The sequence below is a fragment of the Larimichthys crocea genome, chromosome IV (assembly GCF_000972845.2).
Source record: "Larimichthys crocea isolate SSNF chromosome IV, L_crocea_2.0, whole genome shotgun sequence".
Lineage (NCBI taxonomy): Eukaryota > Metazoa > Chordata > Actinopteri > Sciaenidae > Larimichthys > Larimichthys crocea.
This window is the reverse complement of record NC_040014.1, coordinates 6,293,183-6,313,616: the sequence shown is the minus strand read 5'-3', so window position 1 is coordinate 6,313,616 and position 20,434 is coordinate 6,293,183. Positions and strand designations below refer to the sequence as shown.

The 20,434-nt window shown below is 39.8% G+C and overlaps 1 protein-coding gene across 1 annotated transcript; it reads left to right on the top strand.

Moving 5' to 3' along the window:
- Positions 1-1,529: 1,529 nt before the first annotated feature.
- On the top strand, positions 1,530-4,731 carry LOC104936472 (uncharacterized). Its single transcript, XM_019265453.2, has 4 exons — positions 1,530-1,887; positions 2,417-2,462; positions 2,686-2,727; positions 3,905-4,731. Exons 1-4 carry the CDS (start codon positions 1,645-1,647, stop codon positions 4,294-4,296), a joined length of 723 nt encoding a protein of 240 aa, XP_019120998.1. The 5' UTR covers positions 1,530-1,644; the 3' UTR covers positions 4,297-4,731.
- Positions 4,732-20,434: the final 15,703 nt, after the last annotated feature.

The window sequence follows — 20,434 nt, the reverse complement described above, 5'->3', positions numbered from 1 at the left end:
ATGACTCTTCGGTATCTTCACACATCATGCTTTTGGCCTTGTGAAATTTATTTTTCTTTTTTCCCTCTGGACAGTCACGCTTTATATGACCTTCTTTTCCACATTTCTAACTTCTCCATGAGCTGGATCTGTCAGCTCCCACTGCCTTAGAATTAGGCTGAATATCTCCACGAACTTGCGTTGACATGGCTGATGCACCACCTGATGCAGCTGCATCATCTGCTTGCACTCTGTTTTGTTCTTCATTTATTAATGCTTGCTGAACAAACTGCAGTGTCAAGTTGTCCATCTTTGTTTCTAACGCAGTGACAATTGTAGCATAGCTTGATGGCAAGCTACCCAGGAGAGTTACAATCTGGTCTTCTTCTTCAATTATAGCACCTATTGCTCCAAGCTTGTCTGTCATTTCCGTCATTCGTTTCAAATGTTCAGTTAAACTTTCTCCTTCCTTCATTTCACATCTGAAGTATTTTTTCTTTAGGAACAGTTTATTTGCAAGAGTGTCTCTCTCAAAATGTCCTCTAAGCTGTCCCACGCTTCTTTTGGAGTCTGACAGCTTGTTATCAGGTACAACTGGGGTGAACTTACATTCAACACCAAAACAGAAAATGCCTTTTCTTTTCGTTGAAACTCAGCTTGGTGCAATAAACAGCTTATCTTCCATTGTGAATCCCACAACACTGTTTATGTCGCAACACAGCTTTTCAGCGACTCTCTGGGCCCATAACCTATTGTTGGCTTACGTGTCTTTTATTCAGAACAGAGAAAAACTTACAAAACGCTGTCACCAGGGGGCAGTATAACATCTTCTCAACACTGTCAAATTACTTTCTACAACAGACCTCTACCTCCTGAGCTGCAGCCACGCCAGCTGTTAATTCTTCATAACTTTAAGCCTTAATATCATTTGAACAGGTGAGTTGTATATAAATTCACCCTCAGTACAGTTGTCATGAACGGGGAAATTAGCTACAGAGACCAAAACAGTTTTTTGTACCAGGCTGTAAACATGTTTACTTCTGCTGTGAAGTTGGACATTTGAACATGAGGACAGACTCACTTCTGCAGCCTGTCTCAAACAGACACTCGAGGAACTACAGTTTAGAATTTCTATATTCACTTACTTTTCCAGTAATAGGGATTTCCGCTTGGCCACAATACACTCGCCTGACATCCACCTCATCCGGACCACCCAAATGCAGGCAGATATAAAACAACTGAAGATTGGCAAAAGAGGTTCCACTGTTGAATAATGACTGATGGATCATTGAGTATTTTTACCTTTCATACCTTCATCAGGTGACAGACACATGACTTCAAATGCATGACAATGGTTTTCTTATCTCAATGACTACAATGAAATTAAAATACATGGGAATTAAAGTTGAGTCACACTTTTTGGACATTGCACAAAAATTGGGTCTCTTGCTGGGGCTCCTCCTCTCTTTCTCTTCTCCCTTCCCATCTGCATGCTGTATGAATGGACAGATGAGGCAATTCCAGACAAATGCTTTTAGTGTAGGCGGTAGCCTAGTTTCCCACTGTTCAACAGCTAATATAAGACACTGCATGGATCACTTGTAATCAGATTTTTTCAGGACCAGCCAGTTTGCAGACACTCTGACAGAGATCAGATCTGCCACCATGGGACAGAAACAGATGGGACACACTCTGCCAGCTGAAACTACCTGCAAGGATTCTATGATAGATATGGGCCAGGACAGGTCTGCCCTCATCCTCATCAAACACTGCCGGGACATGAAGCAGCAAGAGATGTGCCTCAGACTCATCACTCTGTTTCTGCTGCTCATCTGTACAGCACTGTTCATTTTCATGAATGGAGCTATTTTAAGGCAGCGTGGAATCTCTGGATCCAATGGCCAAGAGGTAGATTCCAAGACTTTTTCTTTGTGTGCTAACTTCTCGTTATCTTGTAGAGAGCTTTGTCTGTGTCTAAATCATTGACGACGTGAGTGTGTTCAGTTATGGTATTGACAGCTGTCATGTGATGTTGGAATATACAACTTGACTTAACAACAAGAATATTTCACTGTCACATGTCCATCAGTCCACTAAACTCTTAAAGTGAGAGACATAGCAGAGTTTAAAACTACCTTAACTACCATGAACAATGTTTTGGGTTGATCTAAGGCTGTCAGAGCATCCCTAATGATAAATGCAGTGATTAAGAGTTGGACAACAGAAGATTAAGCTGTATAAAGTTGAGTACTTGTAGTACCTATATTTCCATTTCTATTTATTAGTGCTTCTTTAATTCACTGCATCCCAATATTCCCTGTGAAGTCAAGATTTTATAATATGATTGAATACTCAACAGAACCGTCATATAAACCATAATATAACAGCCACAATCTAAGGCATCTGATTGAACATATGTATTCTACCTTATTCCTAGAGCACAGCTGAGCAAAGTCCAGCCTACTCCAAGCAGTGCCCTGCAGGTATGTTATGTCATTAACTTGATATGTAATTAAACATTATAAGTTCAATTATTCTTTTATGCTCTCGACTCTCCTTGGCAAAGCTCAATGTACAGTGTGTAATTCACAACTAAGACAACGTTCTGTTACGTAACGTAGATCAGGGTTTTGGGTTCTCTGAAATACTTTGAGCAACAAGCAGCATTGTTTTGAACTTGTTTCTCCTCTATTTTTCTATTTACAGACAATACTTCCAAGAACTCACAAAGACTGCGCATTCATCTCAGTGAGTGTTTTTCCTGAAGATTTGTGCAACTCTTGTTTTGTCTGATAGAGATTGAAACTTACTTATTATTATAATTATTATTATTAATAATATAGTATTATTATATTATTATTGAAATACTTACCTGAAGATGAATAAAAATCAAGTGCAGCATTCTTCTAAGAATTCTAAGAAAAACCTAACAGTTAACTTTCAAAAGATTGAATCACATCCCAAAGGTAACAAGTCTAAGTGTCATAAACCTGTGACACGAGTCACAACTGGCCTCAGGAACATAACTCTTAATCCAAAAACACCCGCAGGTAACCATCCAAGCATAATTGCATGATTAAAAACATTTTTTTTTACCTTACTTAACTTGGCATTGAGTTTCAGTAGGGAAGTGAATACAGGTTTAATACTTCCATCAATGTGTGTATATAATGCTGGCGCTTACTCAGCTGAGAGAGAGAGCATGAGAGCCAGATGTATCATTGTCATGCAGCCAACCTGGGCAACAGGCCCACAAAAATGAGATTACACCATCTCTGCTATGAAAAGGAGAGCAGTCATGGCTAATTTAAAAAAAAGCAAAGTGAGGGTGCAGCTGTGGTGGCTGAATGAAGCCTGATTGCTCAAGCCACTCATGTTGCACCTTTAAATCAGTTCACCCCCATACAGTTTACAAGGAAATTTATAAACCAAACGTGTTTCTTCTTTTTGTGATGAAGTTGGACATTTTAGGTGTGGTTTCACACAGGATCAGGTGCTCCGGCAAAAACTGAGGTTTTTCCATTTATGTCAGTGGGGTGAGTCTGACTAGCAATTTATGTGGCAAAGTAGTCACACAAAGAAGTTTAATTTGATTTCTGTCAGAGAGAGAGAGAGAGAGAGAGAGAGAGAGAGAGAGAGAGAGGGCTTTGGTAGAGAGACAAAGTAACAATAACAGGGAGCGAGCGCCGGCCTCAATAAAGCTGTCATTAATCAGAGAAATAAAAGTTATTTCCTGATTGTTTCACAGTGGTTACATTCAGCACGTATAGACATGCCCACAGCAACCCACCTCAGCCCCCCTCACCCCACCACTGCTGGATAACCCTGCTACAAGTTGCCACAATCCCTGATCCTGTGTGAATGCATGCTAACATTATCACTTGTAATCACAGTGAAATATTAACTGTATATTTTTATCCTACAGCGCCTGTGACTATAGGCAACGTCAGCAGTAAAGTATACATGAAATGGAATGTCAAATTTGGTGAAAATTACAATGAAGAGAAACGTGCCATTGTGATTCCAAAGACGGACTACTATTTTGTCTATGTGAGGATTACTTTAAATTGCCACAATTTGGAAGAAGATGGCAAATTCCAGAAATTCGGCTTATACCTGCACAACTGGAATAAAGGTTACCCCCAGGCTGTAGAGCTGACACACGTCTGGGATGGTGTATTTTGCACTCTAGGAGGGTACAGGAGTGTGTTTGTTGGGCAGCTCTTCGATTTGTTGGAAGGTGATCATGTGAGCGTGTGGATTGCAGAGGGCTACGAACTGATCAGCAGATCATCATTTGGTGCTTATCTCGCATAGAGAACACAGCTTTATGAGAATATGCCTTTTTGCCTTTTTTGTGTACTCGTTGTGTTTCGATTAAACAGATATTCTGGGGTTACTTTGCTTTGCATGTTTTAAATGGTTTAAATTAACTGATTAACTAGGTATGAAAGATATTCAGTATAAACAAATGACAAATTACAGGTTGGTTTTTAACGAGTAATGAGATAGCTTTGCCTCTACTACAGGGATGTCCAAAGTACAGCCCAGGGGCCAATCACGGCCCAAAGCTTCATTTTTTTAATATATTATTTATGGCCTGCTAGGATTGTCAGATACTGTATGGCTGGAAGATTTGGCTTTTTTTTACTGACACAATGAAGCATTTGGATGTGGAACATAACTGAAGAGAGGACATAACTGCTGCTGTTATATATCTGTAGATGTGACACAAAATATTATTTTCTGAATGACTTTATCACTCATAATAAGTCATGTTTACAATGAACATGAGTTTCAGATTTGTATCAACTTCATGCAAGTTTAACACATTCATATTTATTCTTTGTTATCTGACTCCAAATGTGAAAGAAAGAATTGGTTTTTAAATTTGTTCAAACATTACACATTACAACTACATTAAAGTCAAACTGACACTCCCTTTTTTAAGTTAGCTTTGCGTTTAACTGGCTTTTGTTAAATCCACATGAAGGCTTTGTTTTTGTTATTTTTAGATAAATTCTGAACTTGAATGTTTGTGACTTTGAAGTAAATCAACTGTCACTGTTGTTTATTTAGTTCTTAAATTAATCTGGTATGAACTGCATTGCAATACAGTTGGCCCTCACTATAATGCGGTTCACTTTTCGCGGACTCACATTTTTTTTTGGTGTAATTTTGCATGCTTTTTTATTTTATTTTTTTTACAGCGTACTGTACAGTATGAACTGTTGATTGGCTAAGGGAGTACTGTACAAAATGTGTTGTATGTTCTGCACTCGGAAAAAAACACCTGCACCAAGGCCTTCAGAGGAAAAAGCTGTTACAGCGGTGCGGCACCGTTAGAGGAACTGTGAAATACGCGCGAGTTACTGGTAATAATTTCTTATGTGTCAAACCTCATAGGTTGATCATTAAAATTAAATTTCTTAAAAATGTTTGGGCTTGAAAACAGGTTATAATCTTTGGTTTCATTTACTAATACAGTAATGTACTTATTTTTGTTAAATCTGCGAAAGTTTGAACTTTGAGAGTGTTTAAATAAGAGAGAAATGTGAGAAAATGTTAATGCCTGTCTGAGAAAAGTGTATTAAAGTGTGTGGTTAGGGGTTTTACGGCCTTAAAACATGTAGTATAATTGTAAAAAATAAAGCTGATTACTTCGCGGATTTCGTTTATTGCGGGTTATTTTTTAGAACGTATCCCCTGCGATAAACGAGGGACCACTGTATTTTATAACATAACACAACATAAATATATTAGACACTGCTTATTTTCAACATTGTGAATTGGGAAAATATAGTTACAAAGGTGTCCACATAATGTACTCAGGTATTATTTTATGAATTATGAAGCACTGACTAACATTAAGAATTATGGATAATAGTGTCATTTAATATTCTGTTGTTTTGTTCTGTGCATTCTTAATGGTGTTCCTCACAAGAAAACATATTGTTTATTTTAATAAGTCAGTTACACCGTATTAAATGTAGTATTTTGAACTGTGCTGGTCTCAGTTCATTTTTGTATTTTTTTTTTTTTTAAAAGATGTGACTAGTCTGTGAAACTGTCTGTGAAAATATAATCTGATATGAGATTATACAAATAAACTTCTGAGTATATAATACAGGCCTGCTTTCACTTTTTTCACAACTGAGAATGTATTCCTTATTATAATATTTTTTTAAAATATATTTCTTCTTATATACACTACTGTTCAAAAGTTTGGGTCACTTAGAAAATTCCATGTTTTCTATAAAAACATACAATAAATTAGTTTAAATAGGACATATTGCAAAATGAATAGGAAATATAGCAGTTTAAATAGGACATATTGCAAAATGAATAGGAAATATAGCCATTGACAAGGTTAGAAAAAATGATTTTTTTTTTTAGATTATTTTTTTGGCCTTTTATGCCTTTATTGATAGGACAGCTGAAGATAGACAGGAAGCAGGGGGCAGAGAGAGGGCAAGTGACACGCAGTAAATGGCCGTCCGATGCAGGATTCGAACCGGAGCCAGCTGCAGCGAGGACTACAGCCTCCACACACGGGGCTTAACTGCTTAACCCACTACGCTACCGACTGCCCCCAGAAAAAAATATTTTTAATTGAAATCATAATTGTTTCCTTCAAACATAGTTTCATCAAAGAATCCTCCATTTGCAGCCTTGCAGACCTTTTTCCTTCTACTTGTCAATTTGTGAAGGTAATATGAAGAGATTTCCTCCCATGCTTCCTGAAGAACCTAGCACAAGTTGGATTGGCTTGATGGGCCTTCTTACTTAACATACGGTCAAGCTGCTCCCACAACAGCTGTGCTGACCACTCCATTACAGACAGAAGACTAGCTGACTGCTTCTTCCCTATATAATAGTTCTTGCACCCAAAGCACAGCTCCAAATTGAGCTAGGTGAGTGTCCTGTTGTAGGGTGTAGGGTCCAATCAAGTGCCGTCCACAGAGTATGGCATGGCATTGCAAAATGGAGTGATAGCCTTCCTTCATCAAGAGCCCCTTTACCCTGTACAAGTCCCCCATTTTACCACCACCAAAGCACCCCCAGACCATCACATTGCCTCTTCCATGCTTGACAGATGGCATCAAGCACTCCTCCAGCATCTTTTCATTTGGCCTGCGTCTCACAAATGTTCTCCTTTGTGATCCATTCCAAACACATCAAACTTGGATTCATTTGTCCATAACACTTTTTTTTCAACATTCCTCTGTCCAGTGTCTGTGTTCTTTTGCCCATCTTAATCTTTTCTTTTTATTGGCCAATCTGAGATATGTCTTTTTCTTTGCCAGTCTGCCTAGAAGGTCAGCATCCCTGAGTTGTTCACTGTTGATGTTGTTGTGTTTTGCAGGTACAATTGAATGAAGCTGCCAGTTGAGGACCTGTGAGGCGTCTGTTTCTCAGACAAGATATTCTAATGCAGTGGTCCCCAACCCCCGGGTCAGTACCGGGCCGCAGAATAAAGTTCCATATGAGTACACACATTTATTATTATTATCCCTGCCCCCCCCCCTCGGTCCCAAGCGTTGACCGGTCCACAGTTAGGAAAAGGTTGGGGACCACTGTTCTAATGTATTTGTCCACTTACTCAGTTGTGCACCTGGGTCTCCCAATCCTCTTTCTATCCTGGTTAAAGCCATTTTATGTTGCTCTGTGACTTGAATAGTACACAGCATTTTACAAGAGCTTTTTTTTTTTTTTTTTTTTTTTTTTTTGCAATTTCTCACATGGAATAGCCTTCATTTCTCAGAAAAATAATAGGCTGACATGTTTTAGAAGAAGGTTCTTTGTTTCTGGCCATTTTGGCAGTTTTCGGCTATGCTACCATGACTGCAAAAGGTGTTTCTAATGACCAGTTAGCCATTTAAAATAATGAACTTGGATTTGCAAACAAAACATGCAATTGAAACACAGGAGTGATGGTTGCTGATAATGGGCCTCTGTACACATATGAAGATATTTCAATACAAATCAAGTGTTTCCAGCTACAATAGTCATTTATGCCATTTAAAATATCTGCTTTTCTGACCAATTTGATGTATTTTTTTATGGACAAAAAATGCTTTTCTTTTGAAAACATAGAATTTTCTAAGTGACCCCAAACTTTTGAATGGTAGTGTATATAACAACATGATTTGAATGATTTGCTATAAGTTAAACCTAAAATTCATCACATCAGTGACTGTGACATATGAGCAGAGATAATATTCTATCTATTCTATTCTTCTAATATTCTGGTATGTTTTAAGTAATTAGCTTCACATTTTACTCAATACCTGACATCAGCACTTCCAGCAATACAAAGCTCCTGTATAAATGTGTACTTACAAACACTTTCCTAAGTACGCCCAGCTTCCAGTTTACTTGCCTAAACTTCTGTCATCAGCTTATATTGTGAAGCAGATATAAAAAAGTTTTGAGCATCACAATCCCAGCAAAATGACTAATTTCGATATAAAAAAACATTCAGATAATCTAAAAGAGCCTTATGATTAATTCCTTTAATACCCATTTATGTTAGTGGATGGCTAAACCAGAAGTTAACAGCTCAGTTGGTGTAAGTCTTTGGTGCTTTTGCTCTATGGGCCATGCAATGCAGAAGCATTTGCATGGCCCATTCATGTGGCCGATGCTGTAGGGAGAGGACCAGCTGCTTAACAACAGAAATGTAACTCGGGTGAACTGAAACATGATATAATATCAAATAGAATCATAGTGGAGGGAGTTGAGGAAACCTTCTCTCCGCCTCTCTAAGTATTACAAGAGACAACTTCAGAGTCAGAGAAGCACACATGCGTTTCTGATGTCGTTCAGATTGTTTCCAATGTACATGAATGTATTTCACTAGCACGGACCACACCATCAACAAGATATGGTAAAATGATTTATTGACAAAATGAATGATTGAGAGTGAAGTGTGATTACGTGTAGTTCTTCGGTCTGATGCTGCGATGTTAGGGAAGCTTCGATAGGAAATCCGCCGTAGCACCCGGGCATGATGGACCCCCTCAGGGCCCCATAGAGAGTAAGAAAGAGAGGAGAAAAGGTGAAAGAAATGGGGTGGGAACGGCGTGCGGAATACGAGTGTGAAGGGACTGTCAGAAGTTAAGGTGTGGTCCAGCTCCTGAAATTACGCTTTAAGCTCCAAGTATTGAAGAACAGCTACAAATTTGATTTTGGTGTTGTCTGGGATTCCCTCTTTTGAAGGGGTGGAGGCGCCTCCAATTTGGAAAGAGTGCCCTGAGTTTAGCTCACTATCACTACCGGCCAGTTGCATTCACCTCAGTAGTCATGAAATGTCTTGAAAACTGATACTTAACATCATCCATCCATTTGTTGAACCTGTATCAGATCTGGGCCAAAAAGGGAATTGATGTTGCTGTGGCATGCCTCCTTCACTCCCTCCTACAGCACCTGGAATCACCTAGCAACTTCGCCAGAATCCTCTTCATCAACTTCAGTTCCGCCTTTGACACCATGGCTGTAGGAGCTGAGATAGCTGTGGAAGAAGAAATAGGAAAGCTAGGATTGAAAGAAGAGGAAAGGATGCCGGAATGGTGGGATGCATGTGCACGGGTGATTAGTGAAGCTTGGGGAAAGGTGAAAGAGGGATGAGACACTGTAACTGGGGGTGTAGGGTTTGATACCACCTGACCTTGGGCCAGGGATGAAGGAGGAGGTTGGGCTTCAGCCGTAGGATGCAGCGTGACGTCGTCAGTGTTGCCGGTAAGTGTTTGTGGAACTCGGCATGGGCGAGTGGAGTTGTGTTGGGAGTCTGTGAGCAGTTGGAAGACAGTCGCAAGTCTTCTCCTTGTGGGAGATGGGGAGTATTCAGAGACTTTCGGAGTCTGCTAAATTTCATCCAGTAAGTCACTGTCTGAAGCACTGAGGGTGAGCTTTTGATCGGCAATTAGAGAGTAAGATATATTGTTCATGTGGAAATTGAATCAAAGAGGGAGCAAAGTGTTGTGTAGAAATCGCTGAAATCAATGGTGAATGGTGAGGTTAGGAAGGAAAAAAGTGTTCAGGAGCTTCTGATGTCTTTGCTGTAATATTTATTGAAGCTTGGCCAAAAGAATTAGAGACACTCTCAAAGTACATCAGAAGTGCCTGAGTTGGTCTCACATTCTGTCCCCACTGCTGCTGGTGAAACGTCAACGGTAAGCTATCTATTATGTCTAGGAAGACAACATTAGGTTCCTTTGACCCCGGACACCAGAACGTTGAGATAGGCTGGGACCCGCTGTTCTCAACCAAAGCCAAACAATTATTACTACTACTACTGAGGACCTCAAGGCCCACACGTGACCCTGTGTAACCTAAGGATAGAAAATTCTATTAGAGGAAATTCATTAACTTATATCAGTTTGGTTAATTTAAATGTATGTATGTATGTATGTATGTATGTATGTATGTATGTATGAATGTATGATGATGATGAGGGATTAAGGGTTGTTTGTTGTTTTTACAAAAACTTGGCTTTACTTAGGCAGTCAGATTAAGACATATACTGAAACCTCCTACAACCAATTTTGAATTGTTTTTTGTAAGAGCTTTTGTCATGATTACCTGGAAACCCCATTACGCAACCTATGTATGGGTGATCCCTTGGCTTATGCAATCAAACTTGATGAGACTTGACTCAAGGCCCACTCACCGGAGCTGATCGCTGCCAGTCTAGTCAATGAGAGCACTCACACAGGGCACGTCTCAGAAGCGCCTCTCCGCGCCACGGCGCAAGCATTCCATAGCATTTCTATTTTTGACGCGAGCTGCTGCTAAACCTTGTAAATTTCAACAGAGCAGATTGCACCAGACAGGAAATCCGACACAGAATCAACAAAATAAACTTCCTCCCCCTTTCATGTAGCCTATCACAACTTCACAGCAACATTACGTCATGACCAGTGGCACCAGGTCAGCAGTCAATCGATCAAAGGGTCTCAACATGAACGATGAGAGACTAATTGTTGAAGTGGAACAACACACAATCACAGTCTCCTGTGTGAGTCCCGTGTAAGGGAAAAGGAAGGGCTTGCTCTCTTTCTTTCTGGCCTGCTCTCTGACTCATGAGAAGAGGCTGAAAAGTAGACATAATATCTTGGCCACTGAGTGATCATTTTACCATGTCAGATGTTGGTACATTCCTGTCGACAAAGCCCAAAGTGAGGATATCCTGGAACCTACTAACATCTATGAGTAGACATCTATGAATCTGTAGACAAGAGACATTTACCGTCATCCCCAGATAATAAATCGTCATCAGACAATAGCTGATGGTGATGATGCAAGATTTAGGACCTACTGCAAGTGATTTGTATTTTTCCTTTCAGATCTTTTCTTAGATTTTTTTGGGAAACCCATCACTCCTCTCCACATGGGAATTCCACCTACGTAGAGGGTGATCCCTTGGCTTATGCAATCTTGATAATCTTGAGGAGACTTGAAAGTAGTAAAAAGTGAAAGAGGGTAAGAGGGAATAACCCTGATCTCTGATGAAATCTGAGAAACAATGCAAGCTGGTACATGTGAATCTGGTATTGTTCACAAGGCAAGAGCTAAAAATAAACACTTGTGAAACTCCCACTCCCAAAATGTTGCCAGGAGTTGAACTGGAGAAGTCGCTTAAGATGTGACTGGATCATTTTTCTGTTTCAGTGTTGTAACACTCACTCAAGTGTATGCACGAAGTGCGTGGAGAAGTTTAATTTAAAACATGTTTGAACAGAGATTCAGAACAGGAATGGCTTGCTCTCCATCTTTCTGGCCTGCTCTCTGACTCACGAGCAGTCACTGGCTGTGGCTGAAAAGTAGACATAATAGCTTGGCCGCTGAGTGATCATCTAACCATGTCAGATGATGGTACATTCCCAAAGTGAGGATATCCTGAAACCTATTAACATCTATGAGCAGATATATGCAAATATTTTCAGAATCTGTAGACAAGAGACACAATTTTATCACCAGAAGCATTCCAATATCCATATTTAATCCACTGGTTGAGTTGCAGTCTCAAAACTCATTGGTTATCATCTGATGAAGATTTATCTTTTATTTACCTTTTTCTGCATTAATATATTAAGATATCTGTTTTAAAATATATAGAGAGATCAGAACTTTCTGGTCATTCTCTCATATCAAGTTGTTAATCAAACTGCAGATCAGATCTTGGTCTGGATATATTTGTTTTCTGGATATGCACTTGTACACTGTAGGCTCAGACATTCGCTGTCATCCCCAGATTCTGAATCGTCATCAGATAATAGCTGATGGTGATGATGCAAGATTTAGGACCTACTGCAAGTGATTTGTATTTTTCCTTTCAGATCTTTTCTTTGATTTCTTTGGGAAACCCGTCACTCCTTTCTACGTGGGAATTCCACCTACGTAGAGGGTGATCCCTTGGCTTATGCAATCTTGATGATCTTGAGGAGACTTGAAAGTGTCACACCGTGGTGAGGTCAAGCTGGGTTTTTGTTATGTCTTGTCATTTCCTGTTTTATTTTGAAAGATAACTCTCCTCTCGTTTCAGGTCACTTGCCCTTCCTCGTGTGTCACCGGTCTGATTGTCTTCCCCGCCCTGATTGTTTCCACCTGGTCCCCACTACCTTGTGTATATATTGTCTGCGTCTCCCTTTGTCCCGTGCCGAAGTGTTTCGTCTTTCGTAGCGTGCACCAAAGCCCTTTTTCCATAGCCCTTAGTCACAGCTTCTTAGCTCAAGTGTTCTTTTGTTTTCTTCCTCGAATGAGTGATTTTTTGTTGTACTTCCTAGTCTAGCCTTTTTGTTTCTTTGTATCTAGCCTAGTGTGTTTTCAGCCTCGTTTTTGAGCGTCTTAAGTTAATGTTTCATAGCCTTTTTGTTTTTCCTCGTTGTGAGTGATTTTGATTTTGTTAATCTTTAATACGAGTAGTCATAGCCTTTTGTTGTTCCTCGTTGAGAGTGATTTTGATTTTGTTATCTTTATTAAGAGTAGTTCAGTGTTTTTTCCTCCTTGGAGTGATTTTTGTTCCCTCTAGTTTAGGCCCTTTTCATAGCCTCACTCAGTCGAGGATATTTGTCGTCCTGAATAAAACAGCTGTCTGCCTAACTCTGCATCTGAGTCCTCATTGAGTCCCGGCCTGACAGAAAGTAGTAAAAAGTGAAAGAGGGCAAGATAGAAAACAACCCTGATCTCTGATTAAATCAGAGAAACGATGCAAGCTGGTACATGTGGATCTGGTATTGTTCACAAGGCAAGAATAAACACTTGAAACTACCACTCCCAAAATGTTGCCAGGAGCTGAACTGGAGAAGGCATTTTTTTTTTTGTTTTTTGTTGACAGGATAATTTTTCTGTTTCAGTCTTGTAATATTCACTCAAGTGTATGCACGAAGTGCGTGGAGAAGTTTAATGTTTGTTAAATGTAGCACTGTAAGTATGACTACTAGGACCAGGGTCTAGGTTCTAGGTTCAGGTGAGTGATTGATACTAGTGCTCAGGAATAACAGACCACAGACCAGTGAATAAGTATTAACTGCCAGCTTGCAAAAAAAACAACAATAATCATATGATGGTACCAAACACTTTTACATGCACAACCACACACACAAGGAAAAACAGTTCAATTTAGGCCTAGTTATGAGTTTTGTTCTATTTTTCTACTTTCTCTTTCGTTTGCTTAACCAGCTCTACTCAACTTTACTCACTTTACACAACCCATTCACGTAATACCAATTTGGCACACAATAAGGGAAAAGTGAATACATAAAGGAAAACACAGTTCAATAAAATATCAAATACAACTCAATCTCAAAAACTCGATCTCACTAAACAATGCATATAAGATCACCGGTCCTTTAGTTAAGTCCTTTCTCAGTCCAAATGAAATGTGTGTCTCTGCAAAACCTGTTAGTTTTGTCCTTCCACGATCCACGAGCGTCAGAATCAGTGTCTTTGCCCACAGTGTGCAGACGAGTTTCGCAAAATAGGTGATACTCCAAGTGTCTCTTCTATGGGTGGGCTCGCCATCTTCTTTTCCCCAGGTGTTTCACACCGCAGCGATCCCAACTAAAAACCTGGCCTGCCATACAACAAGGCAATGCACAAACATTGCATTTTAGCTTCACGTATAGTGCCTATCATAGTATTTACTCCCTTGGAAAAAAATTATTGGAAAAAATGTCAAAGTGAAAACAGATTTCTACAAAGTAATGTAAATGAAATAAAAAATATAAATAAATATAATTGTTTGCATAATTATTCATCCCCTTTTTAATTTAATTGTTTAATTCAATAGAGGTCCATCCAGTTGTTGCGGGTGTGGTGTGGGTGTGTCTCAAGTGATTAAAGTGATAAAACACCTGTGTCTGAAGGGTCCAGAGACTGGTTGATCAGTATTCCTGGCTACCATTACACCATGAAGACAGAAGAACACTCCAAGCAACTCAGGGAAAGGGTTATTGAAAAGTACAATTCAGGGGTGGATACAAAAAAAAAATCCAAGGCATTAAACATCCCCCGGAGTTCAGTGAAATCAATCATCAAGAAATGGAAGGAATATGGCACATGTGTGAATCTGCCTAGATCAGGCCGCCCTCGTAAACTGAGTGAACGTGCAAGTAGGAGACTAGTGAGGGAAGCCACCAAGACCCCTACGACTACTCTGAAGGAGTTACAAGCAGGGATGTAGTGGTAAAAAAAGAGGTGGGTAAACTATACATTTTGGGATCGGGGGACCACGACGTTGTAAGGGCCAATTCATAGTCGACGCAAGCATGACGCAAGGAGGCTACGATGTGTATTTTATGAAACAACTTTTCTGACACATAGGATTGTGTGTGTATGAGTGTTTGTAAATGTGCATGTGTGTGTACTTGTATGTGTGTGAATGCATGTATGTATGTTTGTGTGTGACAAGGGTTCCCTGAGGTCTCTACTCTGTATCAGTCATAATTCGAGATACACAATACGCATGTTTGAGGTTTATTAAATCTTAATAAAGAGAAAAATAATGTCAGTGTGAAAGAAAGCAAAAAAAAGAACAATATCAAATAATCATTATAGCACTGAACTTAACTTTGTAGCTACCCATAGTCATAATGTCACTCACAACAGTGCCCACAGAGCCTCTTTGTCTGTTGGATATTTTAGTGTGCAGGGACGTGCACGTGGATCTGAAGCTGCCCTGTGATATGATAATTACCAAAAACTTTAGACTGCACTAACAACGCCATTGTCTGCCAGAAAGGTAGGCTAATTTGTTGGCACGAGTTAACAACCTAACGTTAGTTAGTGGCATGGTCCACAAACCAAAACGATGGGGAGTTTATCCTAAAAACGTGAAGTTTAGGATTCTTTTTGGACTCACTGTGTCGAGATATTTTGCTGGTCTCAGCTGGAAGATTGCTGCCTCGACGCTTTAGAAATCGCCTAATATCCATTTCACCATAACTTCACACACGTACGTAATCAGTAACATGCAAGGTGCTCTGTCTTGTGGATAGAAGCACTGTAGTTGGTAGCGAAGCTAATGTAAACGTGTGGATGAAATCTCGCAGTCTGCTGGCTCCCGCAAGAGGGCGAATTACTACGCGTATAGGCTCCGCAGTGATAAAACCCACAAGAACTCATGCTTGCAGGATCTACTAGTTGTAGGCAATTGAAAAATAACGGGAAAGCGTTATTAATATCTGTAGTTTATAAAACAAGAGACATGCGTGCGTAAACTGTATGTAGAGGTGGATAAACTATGATTGAACGTGCGCAAACTGTATTTAGAGGTGCGTAAACTATATTTAGAGGTTCGTAAACGCTATTTCCAAAAATCTGGAGGTGGGTAAACGGCGTTTACGTGCGTTTACCCACCACTACATCCCTGGTTACAAGCTTCAGCTGCTGAGAGGGGAGAGACTGTGCATATAGCAACTGCTGCCCGGTAGGGCTGGGCGGTATACCTTTTGAACCGGTAAACCGGTAATTTTTATTTTTATGATATGAATCTTTCATTTACCGCATACCGTGCGCGCGCATATGTAGGCTACACAGAGCGGCGGAACGTCGCACAGCGATAGATTGAGCGGGGGCTGTTTTTCAGTGTTACACCAAACAAGCCAACTCTGCAGGAGAGCGTGGTAGTGGCAAAGACTAGGGTAGTAATAGCGAGTTGAGCGGTGAGCATGAATGAAGAAAATGACACAGACACAGAACTCATTCCGAAAAAGGGAGCCGTTTCTGTTGTTTGGAAATACTTCGGTTTTAAAAAATCTGACGCGGATCAAACACGCATTATCTGTAAGTGTTGTCGAGCTAATGTTTTAGCTGCAGGAGGGAACACAAGCAACTTGCTTCACCACCTCCGCCACAATCATATCCTGGAATACGAAGATTGCATGAAAGTAAAAGCTGCATCTTCTCCCCAATCTCTGCGTAACGTTGGCACTGCAGCACAAAGCACTACACAGGCGTCCCTGGTAGGCGCGTTTGCTAAAGGGACCGTCTATGACAAGAAAAGCAAACGATGGAATGATATTACCAACTCTATCACACTCCACTTAGCCAAAGACATGGTACCGCTTAGTACTGTTGAAAAACACGGCTTCTGCACCTCATTACAATTTTGAGTGCTTGGCACTCAATTCTTTTGTGGGACTATTCAAACCAGGGTAATTTCCTGCAGTAAGTATTCTCTAAACAATTAGGAATTGGGGTTAACACGTAAACATCCACAAAAAAAAAATACCGTCAAATACCGTTATACCGTGATAATTTAAAAAAATACCGTGATATCAATTTTTGGTCATACCGCCCAGCTCTACTGCCCGGGTTCTTCACCGGTCAAAGCTGTATGGGAGAGTGGCAATGAGAAAGCCACTGTTGAAGAATTCATATTAGATCTTGACTAGAGTTTGCCAAAAAGCATGTGAAAGACTCCATGGTCAAGTGAAAGAAGATTCTTTGGTCTGATGAGACCAAAATTGAGCTTTTTGGCCATCAGACAAGATGTTATGTTTGGTGGAAACCAAACACTGCACATCACCAAAAACACACCATTCCCACTGTGAAGCATGGTGGTGGCAGCATCATGCTGTGGGGATGTTTCTCAGCAGCCGGCCCTGGAAGGCTTGTAAAGATAGAGGGCAGAATAAATGCTGCAAAATACCCAAAATTTATGGGGGACAATCTTGCAAGAGAACTACGGCTTGGGAGAAGATTTATTTTCCAGCAAGACAATGATCCAAAGCATACTGCAAAAGCTACACAGAAATGGTTTAAAAAGAACCAGGTAAATGTTCTGGAGTGGCCGAGTCAAAGCCCAGACTTCAAACCTATAGAGAATTTGTGGCTGGACTTCAAAAGGGCTGTTCATGCCCGGTACCCGCGCAAACTGACAGAGCTTGAGCTGTTTTGCAAAGAAGTATGGAGCAAAATTGCAGTGTGCAGATGTACAAGACCGATTGAGACTTATCCACACAGACTCAGTGCTGTGATTGCAGCCAAAGGTGCATCTAGTAAATACTGACTTGAAGGGGGTGAATAATTATGCAAACAATTATTTTTCTTTATATAATTTTCTTTCATTAACATTACTTTATAGAAATCTGTTTTCACTTTGACATTAAAGTTTTTCCAATACATTTTTGTGTGGAAAAAACCAAATTTTATTGACCATGATTGATTTATGAAAGTAATAAAAAGGGGAAAAACATCAAAGGGGGTGAATACTTATGATAGGCACTGTATCAGGAGAATAAATAAAAATAAAGTCCTAGCAGTGAAATACAAGTTAACTATCGCTTGAAATGGTGGCTCGGCTCTCGGTTTTACTCTTCTGCAAGACAACTTAAGCATGTACATGCTCCTTTTTAGCTTTTGCTACACATTTCACAATTGGAAAAACAGAAAATACCTGTTCAGACTGCATTAGCTTAGCTGCTAGTAATATCGTCTTCACATTGAGCTTATACAACAAAGGAATAAACTGCTAATACAAACGCTAAAAAAATGGCTTTTTAACTCACCAAATCTTCAGATAAAACAAAATCGGACAGCAGGTGAACACTATCTTCCCAAAAATGTAAGAAGACAAGATATAAAACCTTAAAACACACTTCTTTTACTTCTATTTACTTTCTCTTTCCCTCTCGTTTTTAACTTTTCCCATCTGTAACGTTCAGCTTTTTGCTCTAATTACACTGGGGAACAATTTGAAAAAAAATTCTAAGTTAGATTTTTATGCTGATTAAAACTAAAATTGGCATGCTGATTCCAAATTTTTTTTTTTCTAGCACGTCAAGTTTTTTTTCTCCGTCCAGATAAGCAAAATTCCACTGATTAGCTGTAGTAAGACTTGCCAGCTGATTACGGTTGGACTCATCTACAGCTACGTGGCAACTTGTTTTTGCAGTCACAACTGAGTCAGTGCGGTGAGAGGTGTGTGCAGCTCCCAATAGGTCAGTACTATCAATATCTGCACACAGAAAGCTAGCATAGTAGAAATTAAGAGGATGTGTGCTGGCTCTTCTCTTAACCTTGTAACCATGGGCATACCGTTGTAAGTTCTATATGTTTTTGTAGTTGTCAAAGCTTGGAACTATTCCATCTTAGTGTTTGATTTCCATAGGTATATATTTCCTTTGTTCCAGATCATGTCTGCTCCTGCTTCTTCTCATCGTAAATGCCTAAACAGCCCTGACTCCTTTTGCTATATTTGTGCTAGTTTCACCATTCCAAGTCAGAGGGCAAACATCAGTGCATTTGTCAAACAAGCATATTTTGCATATTTTAAAGTAAAACTCTGTGACCAAGACAAGCCATGGGCCCCTCACAAAGTGTGCAAGCAGTGTGTCGAGAGTTTACGGATGTGGACCAAAGGAACACGTGAAAAGTTGGCATTTGGTATCCCCAAAAAGATCATTGCACAGACTGTTACTTTTGTTTAGTGAAAACATCAGGATTTAACAAGAAAAATAAAAGTAAAATAGAATATCCTAATCTACCGTCAGCTATAAGACCAATGCCTCATTCAGCTGAAATTCCAGTGCCAGTTTTTGAACCTCCTCTAGAAGATCTGAGTGATGAAGAACGCAGTGACAGCAATGATGCAGATTTTAAAGTTCACGAAGATTCAACAAAGAAGCATATCTGTTAAGTACAGTATTCTTTTTTTTTTTTAAGAAAACAGGGATCCTATAGTTCAAAAACTTGACGTGATAGAGAGAAACTGAGTCTGAGTGGTGGCCGAGAGTGTCAGAGTGTGATTTGGAGAGTGGATGTGCTCCTTTTTGGTTTGAAGGTTTGCTTCTTGGTGTTTCACGGGTGTTTTTTTAACAGTTTCGTTCTGTTCAAGTTTCTCAATCACTGGTGGGGTGCAGGGGGGGACTGATCAGCTCTTTTGTACGGTAGTAACCGGCACGCTGTTCGGTGGAATGGCCGCCACCGGCAGTGCGGTCATGTGAGCAGACGTTCGTCTTTTCCTGATTTCAAGTGCGCTCGTATTACAGAATGTATGGCAAATGCATGTAGTTCATGATACGGAGCAAGCAAACATATTACGCCACTGTAAAATCCCTTTGATCCATAATTTATAACAAAGGTTGATACAGTTGTCCTCAGGACCACCCTGACTGTTCAGTCAGTCAGTATCAAGTATATTTACTGTATCATTTTGGAGAAATTCAGCCTCAAAGTTCCTTTTTTTTTTTTTTTTTTTTTCCGTTGAAAAAGGCATTATGTACAATATTTACTCTACTTTAAAATCTCTTTGATCCATAATTTCTACTAAAGGCTGATACAGTTGTCCTCAGGACCATCTTGACTGTTCAATCACTCAGTATAAAGCATATTTACTGTATCATTTTGGAGAAATTCAGCCTCAAAGTTCCTTTTTTTCGTTGAAAAAGGCATTATGCGCAATATTTACTCTACTGTAAAAGCTCTTTGATCCATAATTTCTGACAAAGGTTTGTACACTTATCTCGGGACCATCCTGACTGTTGAAAAATTCAGCCTCAAAGTTCACATTTTTGCTTTATAAAGTGTATGACTGATTGACTATATAGGGATCTTAGGTGGCAGCAATCACTTCAGGGTGTCGGGTCAGGACACTGTTGGCATGTTCAGTGGATGGCATTAATAAGAGGCAGACTCCTCAATAAAGTTCAAGCTGTTTATCTGCATTTGGGTGTGAACAGGTGTGGGTATGTGTGTGTGTGTGTGTGTGTGTGTGTGTGTGGTTGCTGCAATACAAGCACAACAATACAGATTGATTAGAAATAAAGTATAACTTAGGCATGAAATATACTGAGCTAGATATCTCTAACCAGATAACATATGAAATACAGCTCAAGATTAATTATGAATTTAAAGTGAGCATTAATCAATGAAACCAGAATGAACATTAATCCACCGGCTTAGATGCAACATAAGAGTGACATACACCGCTGCTCCTCAATTAGCTTAC

Excerpts from the sequence above, each read along its gene's own strand:
- LOC104936472 (XM_019265453.2), top strand. The coding sequence starts at position 1,645 with ATGGGACAGAAACAGATGGGACACACTCTGCCAGCTGAAACTACCTGC. Across the intron at positions 2,463-2,685 it reads CTCCAAGCAGTGCCCTGCAG|ACAATACTTCCAAGAACTCA; the intron begins GTATGTTATGTC and ends TTCTATTTACAG. Across the intron at positions 2,728-3,904 it reads AAGACTGCGCATTCATCTCA|CGCCTGTGACTATAGGCAAC; the intron begins GTGAGTGTTTTT and ends TTTATCCTACAG.